This window comes from Nelumbo nucifera, chromosome 2, assembly GCF_055504915.1.
Source record: "Nelumbo nucifera cultivar China Antique chromosome 2, China Antique-T2T, whole genome shotgun sequence".
Taxonomy (NCBI): Eukaryota; Viridiplantae; Streptophyta; class Magnoliopsida; order Proteales; family Nelumbonaceae; genus Nelumbo; species Nelumbo nucifera.
Window position 1 is genome coordinate 19,262,851 of NC_142650.1, and position 14,391 is coordinate 19,277,241.

At 38.4% G+C, this 14,391-nt stretch overlaps 1 protein-coding gene across 4 annotated transcripts in view; it reads right to left on the bottom strand.

Annotated features, from left to right (window-relative positions):
• LOC104595051 (uncharacterized) overlaps nt 1-14,391 on the bottom strand; it is a 67,279-nt gene that overhangs the window by 51,387 nt on the left and 1,501 nt on the right. For 3 of the 4 annotated variants that reach the window (XM_019197340.2, XM_019197339.2, XM_019197341.2), the window contains exons 2-3: nt 7,383-7,921; nt 6,381-6,951 (exon numbers count right to left, since the gene is read on the bottom strand). In XM_019197340.2, coding sequence (XP_019052885.1) covers nt 6,381-6,951; nt 7,383-7,914 — 1,103 coding nt within the window. In that variant the 5' untranslated portion in view covers nt 7,915-7,921. The remainder of the gene's footprint in view (nt 1-6,380; nt 6,952-7,382; nt 7,922-14,391) is intronic. The other variant, XM_010255613.3, reaches the window with a different exon arrangement.

The following is a 14,391-nucleotide window of genomic DNA, read 5'->3' on the forward strand; positions in this document are numbered from 1 at the left end:
TTTTAGGCCAATACCTTGTATTATTTACATAGACATTTTGTGTTATACTATTATGGGGTCCCTCATTCTAAAAAAAAAAAACATAGCACACATCAGCTGATTTTTTAGGGTATTTTCCAATTAATAATAATAGGAGTGCAAATCAGGATACAGTTAGCATTGGAGTTTAGGCCAAATGGCCAATATCTTGTATTATTTACATACACATTTTTATTGTGGGGTACCCCATTCTACAAAAAACACAGAGCACATCAGCTGATTTTTTTGGGTATGTTCCAATTAATACCTTCTAATTAATAATAATAGGAATGAAAATCAGGATAAACTTAGGATTGGAAGAAGAGGAAGAAGAAGGAAAAGAGGGGTCTGTCGAAATCTGATGGTATTCCCATTCAGTCGACCCCCTTAATAGTTATTAGATTCTAATGACATTTACAAAGACTAAACTGCCCTTACTTAAGTGTGGGGCAGAGTGTCTCTAATAAAACTGCCACATAAGCAAACCACTTAACAAACATAAGATGACTAAGCTACCCCTATTCGGCTCACTTTAACACTCCCCCTCAAGCTGGAAAATATATGTCATATAATCCCAGCTTGTTACATAGATAGTTCACTTTCCCTAAGCTTAGAGCTTTTGTAAACAAATCTGCCCACTGATCATTCGAGCCCACATGTTCTGTGTTTATCTCTCCAGCAAGAACCTTCTCCCTCACAAAGTGGCAAACAACCTCTATGTGCTTTGTTCTCTCATGAAAGACAAGATTGGATGAGATATGGAGTGCAGCTTGATTGTCATAGTACAATCTCATAGGTTTATCCATGTGAAACCCAATTTCTTGTAGGAGATTCCTCAACCACACTAATTCACAGGTAATGTGTGCCATGGCCCTATACTCGGCTTCAGCACTGCTTCTGGCCACAACCGTCTGCTTTTTACTCTTCCACGTCACAAGATTTCCTCCAAGAAATGTGCAATAGCCTGTAGTAGATCTTCTGTCATTCACTGAGCCTGCCCAGTCTGCATCTATATACCCAACTACTTCAAGTTTTCCTCCTGGTTTATACAATAGTCCACGGCCTGGAGCTCCTTTCAGATATCTTACAATTCTAAGAACTGCATCCCAGTGAGGTATACGAGGATTCTGCATGAATTGGCTCACCACACTGACTGCAAAGGAGATGTCAGGTCTCGTGATAGTCAAATAGTTCAGCTTCCCCACTAGTCGTCTATACCTTCCAGGATCTTCAAATACTTCTCCTGTATCACTGCTCAACTTAACATTTGGTTCCATAAGGGTCTTAGTCGGTTTTGCACCTAACAGTCCTGTTTCTTCCAGTAGATCAATAACATATTTTCTTTGGCACAGATTTACACCATGTTTTGATCTGGCAACTTCTATTCCCAAGAAATACTTTAATGTTCCAAGGTCTTTTGTTTGAAAATGATTTTACAGAAATACCTTTAGTTTGCCAATCCCCAATTTATCATTGCCAGTAATGACAATATCATCCACATAGACCACTAATAAGATCTTCCCAGCTTCTGAGTCATAGCTGAACACTGAGTGATCAACCTGGCATTGCTTCATTCCAAAACTCTTCACCACTTCGTTAAACTTCCCGAACCAAGCACGTGGCGATTGTTTCAACCCATAAATTGCCTTCTTCAGTCTGCGCACCTTACCATCCTCCCCTTGAGCAACAAACCCAGGTGGTTGCTCCATATATACCTCCTCCACCAAATCACCATGGAGGAAGGCATTTTTTATGTCAAGCTGAAACAGAGGCCAATCATACATAACTGCCAGGGAAATTAGTACACAAACAGAGCCAATCTTAGCCACCGGAGAGAATGTCTCCATGTAGTCCACTCCATACAACTGCGAGTAACCTTTAGCAACAAGTCTGGCCTTCAGACGCTCCACACTACCACCTGGCAAGTATTTCAAAGTATACACCCATTTACAGCCCACAACATGCTTACCAGGTGGGAGAGTAGCAAGTTCCCATGTTTGAGTATGTTGAAGAGCAGAAAATTCCTCCTCCATTGCCTGCCGCCATCCAGGTGAACTAAGAGCTTCTTGGACATTGTTAGGTATGGAAATAGAGGACAAAAGTGAAACAAACTGGCGATGTGAGGTAGAAAGACGAGATAATGAAACAAAATTGGAAATGGGATAGAGGGTAGAATTGCGTTTACCTTTCCGTAAGGCAATGGGTGGGTCAAGGTCTGAAGGTTCAGCAATAGGAGCCATGAGAGGATCCGCAGATGAGGTAGAAGCTGGAGGAGGGGTCGGTGTCATTCGACGTGTATACACTTGCCGGACCGGTGGTCGTTCGGTGGTGATCTGCACTGGATGAGGTAATGAGTCTACTCCAACAACAGCATTTGGAACTAGATCACTGACAGAAAGAGGAAGAAGAAGTAAGGGTGGAGACGAAGGTGCTTCAGGTCTTGAGAAGAAGGGGACAGACTCAAAAAAGGTGACATCAGGGCAGACATAGCACTTTCGGGTAATGGGATTATAACACTTGTACCCTTTTTGAGTCCGAGAGTAGCCAAGGAAGACACATTTAATTGAGCGTGCATCTAGCTTGTCTATTCCAGGACTCAGATTATGGACAAAGCACACACAACCAAAGACACGAGGAGTTAATGGAAATGGAGATAAAGTGGGAACAAGATAGAGAACGGGGACCGACCATGAAGAATGAAAGAGGGCATCCGATTAATGAGAAAACATGTAGTGAGTACAGCATCACTCCAAAACCGTTTAGGAACATTCATGTGATGAAGAATAGACCGAACAGTTTCAAGAAGTTGACGGTTCTTCCGTTCAGCTACCCCATTTTGTTGAGGAGTGAATGCACATGAGGTCTGATGAATAATGCCATGTTGTTCTAAATACTGTTGAAATGAAGTAAGAAAGAATTTCAGCATGGAATTTTTGAAAAATGGAAAATAATTCACTTATTTCTTTCATTAAGTAAATCCATGTCATTCTTGAACAATCATCAATAAAGGAGACAAAATACTTGTACCCATTATAAGACTCTATTTTGATTGGACCCCAAACATCTGAATGAACCAAAGAAAAAGGACTCGACATACGACCCTCAACTCTTGGACTGAATGACACACGACGATGTTTCCCAAACTGACATGACTCACATTGCAAAACTGACAAATGACTCAAAGACGAAACCAATATCTTGAGAGCCTTGAGAGATGGATGTCCTAGTCGGCAATGCCATTGTAGAGGAATAAGTGAAGTCTGAAGAGCAATTGAAGATCCACCACCGTCAAGATAATACAATCCACCAGCTTCATGCCCCCCCACCAATCTTCTTCCCCGTCGTGAGATCCTGAAAAACACAAGTGGAAGGAAAGAAGGTAACAGAACAGTTAAGAGCTTTGATTATTTTACTAACAGATATAAGATTAAATGGAAACTTAGGTACATATAAAACAGATGATAAGGACAGAGAAGCCATGTCAACATTACCAACACCACAAATAGGAGATGAGGACCCATTGGTGAGTGTAACAATTTGTGATGTGGAGGTTTCAGAGAGAGAAGAGAACACACCTGGAGTCCCAGTCATGTGATCAGAGGCTCCAAAGTCAATAATCTAGGGAGAGATTTTAGATGACATGCAAGCAATACCTGAGTGGGCAAGTGTGGCAGTGGTATATTGTGAAGTGGTTTTAAGGAACCGTTCATACTCATCACGCGGTACACTCACCATCTCCCTCCCAGAAGTAGATGTAGATGTGGGAGGAGTTCGGTCTGCCTGTTTACTGTCACTGATATCAATCTCACCTGCTACAGCATGATTAGCCCATTTAGAGGGAGGGCCATGTAGGTCATAACAGAAATTCACTGTGTGTTCTTCCCTGCCACAATGAGTACACTTCCTTGCAGAGTTATTCTTCCCTCTGCCACAGCCTCCCCCTAAGTCATGACCACCTTGACCAATCATGGAACTGCCACGGCCTCCTCGGGAGGCATGTCCTCCCCCTCTTGTACTGTGTCCACCTCCTCTAGCTGTCACAAGTGCTGATCTATCAGACTGTGTGGGATTCTCTATTTGTCCCAAAGAAATTCTACGAAGCCGTGAGAATACTTCCTCAAGTGTAGGAAGGGTAGAGCTCCCCAATATTTGGGCTCTAACTGGTTCATACTCCGATTTCAGCCCCACCAAGAATTTTGTAACATCTAGTTGTTCCCTTTGTTGTTGCTAAACTTTAATATCTGGAGTGAGGGGATGATAGACATTGAGTTCATTCCTTATATTCTTCATGCAGGCATAGTACTCTTCTAGTGTTTTGTTTCCTTGTTGCAAATCAAAGTACTCCTGATAAAGTTGATATACTCTTGTATTATCTTGTCCAGAATACAACTTCTTAGCATGTTCCCATATATCCTTAGTTGTATCAAGAAACATGAAGTTGGCACTAATTTTGGGTTTCATACTGTTCCATAACCAAGTCATGATTTGAGCATCTTCTTGTTCCCAATCATCAAACCCTGGAGAGTCAGCCGGTGGTTTATCATCTTTTACGTGCTTCACTTTCCTCTTTGCCTTGAGGAAAACTTCCACTGATTTAGCCCATGGAACATAGTTCTCCCCATTCAGTTTAATTGAGGTCATCTGTACACCTAGGTAGTCAGGGGAAACCACCACACTAGGTTTCTGATCATTATACCCATCTCCTATTGTTGCCATTGTACTCTTTCACAGTTGCCTCTAACCTGAATTCTCAGCTACAAGCTTACTGCTGTTATTCAAAGTTTGATGTTCCAGCACCTATAGCAGCCCCTAAACACAACAGTGGGTACAGACGCCTTGTTCACACTACTGCTGATTTCACAACACCACGAACCACATAAGCATCAATTTAACACTCACTAATCACATGTAAGCCCTCTTACAACCACTCAATAAAGATTGTGCACCACAAGCACCACAACATAGTCAAACCTATTACACCCAGTTCAGACTAGTTTAACCCTTTTAAGAGGGCATTACACAACCACAAAGAGCTCGGCTAGGTCACTGCATTACACCTTACACCACTTGGCCACTTACAACATCCCTAACACCACTCAACAACTTACAACAGCCCCTACACCATTCGGCTACTGTACACACAGCCCGTTCTAGGGCAACAATGAACCTAGTTCTCTAGGTTCTGATCAATACTAACAGATTCTTGAAGGGTTTCTACCCAGAAATACCAGCAACACAAGAAGAAGAGATAATCGACCTTCCTTTGAGAGTCTCAACCAACCATTCACTGCTGAAGTCACTTTTCTTGACGAAGAAGATTATGTGCAGCAAAGAGAGACGAGCTGTGATGTTTCAGACCTAGGGCGAACCAGTTCTCTCCATTGACTGACCAGAAACGAAGGAAGAAGGGTCACGAACACTGCTGAGATGCTTTACGAACTGAAGTAGGTCAGGAACCTGCCTCTGATACCATGTTTCGAATGCTGCTACAGTAACCCGAACCAGGAAGAGAAGGAAGAAGAAGAGGAAGAAGAAGAGGAAGAAGAAGAGAAGAAGAAGAGAAGAAGAAGAGAAGAAGAAGAAGGAAAAGAGGGGTCTGTCGAAATCTGATGGTATTCCCATTCAGTCGACCCCCTTAATAGTTATTAGATTCTAATGGCATTTACAAAGACTAAATTGCCCTTACTTAAGTGTGGGGCAGAGTGTCTCTAATAAAACTGCCACATAAGCAAACCACTTAACAAACATAAGATGACTAAACTACCCCTGTTCGGCTCACTTTAACAAATGGAATTAAACAGAACAGAAAGATGAAGCAAGATTCATCTAGCTGACCCCATATATTGAGAATTGTTACAGCCAGAGGTGCAACTGGGGCGGGGTTGGGTCAGATTGAGGGTCAACCTAGGCCCAACCCTAGGATGTAAACTCCGGGCTTGGGCTTGGCCCAACCTGAGATCCTGAGATCAAGCCCAAGTTTACCAACCCAGGCACAACCCAAGCTTAACACAAAAAGCACAGGCTGGGCTTGAGCTCAAGTTCAGTCAAGTTGGGCCTGGGTGCATTGATTGGGTTTAAAAAGAATTTATGATTATATTTTTGTACAATCATCTTTTATTGGACTTTAGAGCCCAACTTAGAAGTAGAATAGATTATACATACATACATACATACATATATATATATATATATATATTATTTTCTTAGAAAATCTGTATGTACATATTTTATACATATAGACATATATACACTTAGAAAATATATTTTATATAAATAAAATACATACATGTATGAATTTGTTTGGGTGGGGTAACAGCCAAAACACAAGGCATAAGAAAGAATGACACCAGGAAAAAGAATACCTCTGTCTTTTAGAACAGATACTGCAACTCTCAATAGTGTTACCTCTCCTGCCACCAGATGGTGATGAAGAAACAATATCAGCAGTAAAACTACAGATCTCTTTGCTTGCTGCCGCCACAGAAGCATCAGAATCCATATCCATTGCATTTCTTTTAACAGCTCCAGATTTTTCATCCATTCCAATATCAGCATCAGCAGAAAGTAATCTTCCCTCAGAAGTAGATTCAATTGACTCTGATGTTTGCAAGTCTTCCCTTGCTGGGCAATCCTTTTTAGCATCATCAACAGTTTCTTTGCCAATTATTCCATTTGGGGATGAGTGCAAAGAGCTATGACTATACTTGGATACTGCTAAACCATCTCCATTTTCAGAATCCTGTTCGTCATCAGGATGAATCTTATGCTTCTGGATAAAGGATGACAATTCTCCTGAGTTGGATCCTTCTGTAGATCTTTCACCCCCTCCTGCCATATCTTGTTTTCTTTGTTCCTCTCCCTTTAGCTCAGTGCACTCTTCTGCACCCTCCTTGCCTTCTATTGAATCCCTAGTTCCGATATTATTGCCATCTCCTTGAGACAAGCAGAGAAAAAAAAAAAAGTATCTAAGCCAAGCAGAGAAAAAAAGTATTTAACCATTTTAAGACAATGCAACTGTTATTATCAGTTTTGCGAGGGCATACTTGAACATGGAACCTAAATCACAATGGTTGGCTATACACGATACTTTTAAGGCATACAGTAAGAGACCATGCATCAAAGCCATAAGAAAATCAACATCAAATTCCTCTTTTACCATTGCAAAGAAAGCATGGTGATTCAATGGCCTGTTTTCTTTTTTTGTTTTTTCTATATGGTCACAAGGTACCCAGAATGAGAGCACATTACCTTTATAACTTTATTGGAGATTTTATAATGATAAACCAGACAAAATAATTAACCATGAAAGAGTTAAGAGAAACATGTAGTTAAAACAAAAGAGGTATAGAAGAAATGTCACTTACTTAATTCTTTGGCCAAGCTAGACTGAGAGCTGATTAGTGCCCTGTAACTACGGGCATCTAATCTCTTCTTTCTCAGACTCACATGTGTCAGCTCCTCACTTCTACTACTTTGTTCTCTGACATCAAATAACAGTTTCTTCCCACATCTATCTCCTTTCTTTTCTCTTTTGGTATCCAATGTACTGAAACCGTTTCTAGTCTTCTTCGACTCTGAAGAACTCAAAGAGCACTGCTTCTCATTCCCATCAGACTTTCTTACAGGACTCGGCATTTTTTTCTTCTCAACTCTCTCAGCCCTCCTCTTAACTGGAGCAGTTGGCAGAATTTGTTTCTCAAGTCCTTCAGACTTCTGTGTGATTGCAGAGATCAACACTGTCTTCTTCTTTGAAGGTAACTGTTTGGTTAACCTTCTTAAAGCAGAAGTATCTGTTGTTGCAAAATCTGAGATAATTGAAGCACCAATGTCACCTCTACCGGAGTGGTTGTTATCACAACCCTTAATTTTTTTATGAGATTGAATATCATTTACCATCTCTCAACTGTAAAATCACCCAAAAATTGCAAATTAAAAGACAGAAGCCAATAGAATTTTATTATATGAGCTAGTCAGGAGAGGAAACACCAATGCAATAAAAAAGGATATGAGCTTGTAAATCAATAACAAAGATCACGTTTCCTCACTGAACTGAGTAAAGTAAAAGTTCAATGCAGTCATCCTTGTGCAATTAAAAGCATGCTAATGTTTTTTATTGGATAGTCTTAACAAAAAAAAGGCATTCTATATTTTACAAAAAAAGGATTCAGAAATTCCTTCAAGTCATGCAAATTTGTTATGGGTTCCCAGCATATGCTAGTTTAGGTTCAGCTACTCTCCTCACTTGAACATATGGGCACAGCGATGTCAAACGCTCCCATGTTAATTAAATAATATTTTCTTTGTTTTGGAAAAAATAAAATCTCCAACTCCCCATGATCCTATCATAAAATATCCTTGTCATGAAACAAAACCAAACCAATAAAATCTGAAGGAGATGAAAAGAATAATTGACACTTCCATTTTCCTTATGCATTGCTAGTAATTCACCCAGAAAAACCTAGCCACTTGAGAGGTGTTATTCTTAAAGCCAAGAGAATCTACAATAAGAATATTGAACCAAAAATTCAGAAGTCCAAGTTTGAAAATTCCCTGCTTCTACACTCCCATTAATTGTAACTAAAGAAAAATAAAGAGAAGGAAAAGGAATAGAAAAATAGGTTCAGTCTAGTGGGACAAACAACCTAAGCAGGCCTCATCAAGAGCCAAAATCCTCCATTAGAATGAGAGAAAGTAGACTAAGATGGTTTGTCACTTAAATAGAAGACCATTTACAACACCTGTAAGAAGAAGCAACCTGTTGATGGCTAGAAGGGATAGGGACAGACCAAAAAAAGGACATAGGTTGTAGTAAGAAATGACTTAAATGCTAAAAATTTAACAATAGATATGGCACTAAATAGAACGGAATGGCCAAACAGGATTCATGTAGCTAACCCATATAGTTGGGATAAGGCTTAGATGATGATGAACATACAGTGAAGGCAGCCCTAGTGTCCACATCAATATATAATCCTTACAAAATAAAAGACCAACCAAAACCTAGATCTAAGCAAATATACCTTTCGGAATAACCTTCTCATTCTAACCTAAATGAATGTTATATGTCAAGTTGACCAATTGAATATTTTCAAAATCTACAAATGTATCATTCCACTTCCCTCTGAAATGTCCTTGCCCTAAAGGTCAGAGTGTAATTTCTTTTACTCCATCACAACCCCAGGTCTCAGGTCACAAGTAGAACTGTTCATGGGCAGCCTGTCACACTCAGGTTTCAGGTTGGGCCCATTCAAATTTTGGCAAAAGCTCAGCCTGAGCCCAGCCCATGAACAGATCTAGTCACAAGTAATCTATATATGACCAAGAAATCTAAACTAAGCCCAGACCTCCTCAAAGCAAAAAATGTGCAAACAACCTGAGAGCACGGCATCCAGCTTTACAGGAGATGTTCTCAATGTGCAGCTGGATATCATGCTCTGAAAGTGTTTGCACGTTTTTTGCTTTCAGGAGATCCAGGCTCACCTAAACTAGTTTGTCCATTGCTGGTCATCCCTTGTCCATGGACATCAGCTGCATCGTGCCATTATCTCTATAAGAAAGTACTTTTTTATACTGATCAAAAAGAGAAAGTCCTTTTTAGAAGTGAAATAAAATGTATTAAAACAAAAATGAACATACAAGAAAGGTGACCAAAATTCACCCAAGAGAAGATATAAATCCACCCTCCACCCAACACCAAGTCCTCTACATCAAAACCTCCTAACTAACCCAAGAATACATATACCAAACCAAATGACAGAATCCAACAACTTCTACACGAAGACTCCAGCATATAATCATAATAAAATTCTACTCGATTACTCAGCCTCTCTAATGGCTTGGACAGGCACTTTCTTGCTTATCTTGGAACATTTCCTTTTTTTTCACTTTTTTTGTTAGGTCCAATCCCAAATAAACCCCCTTTCAATCTAGGAAAAAAACAAAACTTTCAAAACCTGAACAGTCTGATGGTTCTTCTGGTTTCTGAGACGTCATACTGCACTAGGAACCTTCTTAACTTCATGTCCTTGGAACCCACATTTATCCTCTCTAACTCCAAACTTATCAAATGTCTTATTTGCAACCACCTCGTCATTCCCTTTATCAACCTCCTCTACATCTCCAAATGACCTCCATCTAACTTGATCATCCTCCAATCATAAATTAACACCAAATGACAATGATCTCTGCAAGAAACTCCTTGATCATGGAAGATATAGACAAATTCCTTTAATTTAGGTTAGAAGAGGCATACTTCAAAGTTTAAATGAATGACATCATCAACTATCCTAACCTTGTTGATAATGTTAGTGACGTTCAACCACACATTCATGATTCAGCAGTTCGCTGGAGTGAGTTGGGGTCTCCATGACTATGTAAGGATGTAAATGGTATCCGATTGTCCAAATTCTAATTCAATCCCATTAAGGGTGACCCAAATTTGATCTATTAATAATTGGACCAAATATGGATCCACCCCTATCCGATCCGGTATAATCTGATTCGATTCAATTTAAATGCACATGCTCATATATACTTAAAATCTATACTTATCTATTAGTATAGTTGATTTGGGTATTATGCTTTTACCAAATTTGCATAGGTTCAATTTTCAGCAGCAAGTTCCAGTTTCAAAAGTCTTTGCACAGACAAAAGGAGGCTTATATGGTATTGGGCCTAATAAACTCGTTTAAAAACAAAAATGATCAGAGGAAAGGCGACTAGAAGATTGTTCTCAAAAAGCTGATAAGAAGAGTTTTTGAGTGGGAGTGGGCAGTAGGGATGGGTTTCTGGAGGGTGTCGATATTGGTTTGTAGGGTCTGGGTTTTACCTTAGTGTTGCAGTGTGGTTTTTTCTTTTAGCTGGGTCAAAAGGATTATTCTTTGTTTGGGGTGGTTTTCTATTTTGGGGATTGGGGTTTATTTGCTTGGTTCTTTTGGTTTTGCTTCCTCTCGGTGATTGTTTATCACCTTCCTTGTAATTGCTTTTTTTATTTAATAAAATTCATTTTATTTTATCTTCAAAAAAAAAAGTTTCACATAAATAGTTTTCAATTAATTTTGTTCATAAAATATAATATCAAAGAAATTTTCAATTCATTTTTTCATACTATACTATATTTTGATCAGTCTTAGTTTGATTTATTTAAAAAATTCAATATCCAATTGCAATCCGAATTTGACTCAAATCTGACATAAATCCGATGGACAAAATTCGATTATAAACAAATCAACTTTGGATCTACCTATACCCTATCCAACTCAATCCATTTTCATCCCTATGGCTATGTTCAACTTCAATAACACTAGAACTTGGCTCAGTGCCCCGAAGATTTGGCTCAAAAGTTGGCAACAAATTGTTGGAATTCCTATCTATTCCCTCCATGGTCTTCTAAGATTTCTTGATGTTTCCTCCATTCTAATGCAAGCAAGTCAACACATCAATACTCCAGGTTAGCCTCCATGATTTCTTATATCCCAAGGACCCAAAAAACCTATCTTACCAATTTTATAGTTGCAACAAAGAAAAAAAAAAATGTAATTGTAAATGCTAAAATATTTGAAGATAAAATAGTTTTAATTATACTTGTTTTAGGTGAGAAAATAATTAACATAGTGCTGATGCACCTCAAGTGAGTTTAGACGAAAACATTAAAAAACAATTTTTGGGAAAACTTAGAAAGATTAATCCAAAAAATTCCAAATGAAGAGAAGATTTTTATAGCAAAAGACCTAAATGGGCATGTGGGGAAAAGAAGTGTAGGATATGATATGGTACATGGAGGATTTGGGTCTAGGAGAGGAATGAAACAATACATACAACCTTAGATTTTGTAGTAGTTTATGGTATGGAAATTCTAAACATATTTTTTAAAAAGAATGATGAAAACTAAAACTTAATAACATTTAAAAGTGGAAAAAACATAAGTCAAATAGATTTTTCCCTTACTAGGAGAACAAAATAAATTATGTGTAAAGATTGCAAAATTATTCCAGGGGTAAGCTTAACCGCACGATCTAGATTAGTGGTAGTAGAATTGTGAATTAGAAAATAGAAGAGAAATAGGAAAGAAAATAAGTGTCCTAGAATTAGGTGGGAAAACATAAAAGGAAGAAAACTAGCTCAATTTAGAGATGAGTTGAAAGCAGAAGGAAAATGGAATTTAAATGAAAAGACTAATGGCATGTGGCTTGAAACGGAAAACTACATAAAGTAGCAAAGGACGTTGTAAAAGAATCAAAAGGGAAAAGAAAAGGTGCTAAAGAAACTTAGTGGTGGAATGAAGAGATTCAAAAAAAATGAGCATGTTACAATGAATAGAAAAAGAATAAAAATGGAAAAAAAACTGGGAAAAATATAAATCCATAAGAAAGGAAGTTAAAAATAAAGTGAAATTAAATTTAGGTCATATGATGAGCTTTATCATAAATTAAACATTAAAGAAGGAGAAAATGAATTTATAAAATAGCAAAGATAAGAGAAAGGAAAGGCAAATATTTAAACCAAGTTAGATGCATTAAAGACAAAAAGTCTTGATAAAGATGAGTAAATCAAGCAAAAAATGGAAAAACTATTTTGAAAAAATATTAAATGAACATGCAAAGGGTGTGATAATGGAGGAGAAATTAGTAATCTTAATAGTGTTAAAAATAGCATATACCTTCCTAAAATTAGAACTGTTGAAGTGAAACACTAAATAAAATGAAGGGAAAGGTGTTAGGACCATTTAGGACTCCAATAGAAGTGTGAAAAGGTATGAGAGAGGTAGACTTATTGTAACTAGATAAGCTATTTAATAAGATAATGAAAGGAAAAAAAAAAAAAAAAAGCATGTCTAATGATTAGAGAAAGAGTACTATGGTGTGTATATTTAAGAAAACTAGCCATATACAAGGTTGTAATAACTATCAAAGGATTAAACTCATGGACCACACACTATGAAACTATGGAAAGAACAATTGAGAAAAGATTATGCCATAAAACAAGTATATTTTTTGATAAATGATTAAGATTTTATTAAGAAAAAGAGCTGGAGATACAAACTTCCCGTGAAGAGGCGCGAGTTGTGTCCTCTCCCAACAACAAGAAGAAACAGAAAAACAAATTCAGACTACAAATGAGACCAATACAATTGTTTCTTGTTTGTCCCTTGCTTTGCTAGACAATCAACCAAAGCATTTGCTGATCCCCCCACCCATTTAATATTAACAGCCAAGCTCCTTATCAGCCACTTAAATTTTTTAATTTCATTCTTAAAGCTCCACAAGATAGACTTAGGGTTTTGTAGCCAGCTCATTACCACCTTGGAATCCCCTTTCACTAGTAGTCATTGCACACCCAGCTGAATTGCAAGTTGTACACCCTGGATGGCAACTAGCAATTCCGGCCTAGTAGAGCTCCCAATCCCTAGGGGACCCGAGTAAAGGAGGACCACATTTCCAAATTCATTCCTCAGCACCCCTCCCATTCTAGAGGGGTCTGGATTACCTGGACTGCTACAATCAAAATCCAGCTTCAAAAAACCTTCAGGAGGGGGTTCCCAACTCATACCAATTTTAGTCTTTAAAGAGGAGCAGCTTGCTACTTCTGACCAATTCCTTCATATATCATTAAAGGAGAATTGGTGGAATGTAACCAGGGATTTTAGCCACCATATCACCCTATCCAATATGCACTCCTTCAATTCTTGTATTCTCCTCTCCTTCTCCTAAAAGATTCTAGCATTTCTTTCTTCCCACGTTGTCCATATCAACGCAGCTCTAGCACACCTCCACATGATTCTTCCTCTTTTTTGATGCTATGGGAAGCTAGAAGGATCAAAAAGCAAGCTTACTTTTGGTGGACTATTCCACCTACACCCAAACATCAAGAAGAGCCACTCCCGTAACTCTGTAGTAAAGGAGCAAGATATTAGTATGTGGTAACAATCCTTGCCATGAGGTCTTCAAAGCATACACCAATTAGGTGATGTACAAAGGAAAGGTCTTCTCTTTTGAAGAATACCCAAGGTGTTTATTTTCCCATAATACACTTCCCAACAAAAAGCCAAAATATTAGGGGAATAGGCTTGCACCAGATTTCCTTCACAGGGAAGGACTAGTTGGAAGGGAACTGAAAAAGGGACCTGAAAAATGAAGCACACGAAAAAGACCTAGTCGGCCGGGATGTCCAAACACGTTTATCTAGTTCAAAAGGGTCCAAGAAAACTTTGTCAATGAGGCTTAACAGACTAGGTAGGCAATCAATTTTCTCCTTCCTTAAGCCTCTAAAAACCCAAAATCCCAGTTATGTGCCAACAAATTTTCCAGGGGGAGACGAATTTAGAAACAGGGTCTTTTTTATACTAAGACACAGAGAATAAAGAGGGGAGGAGGT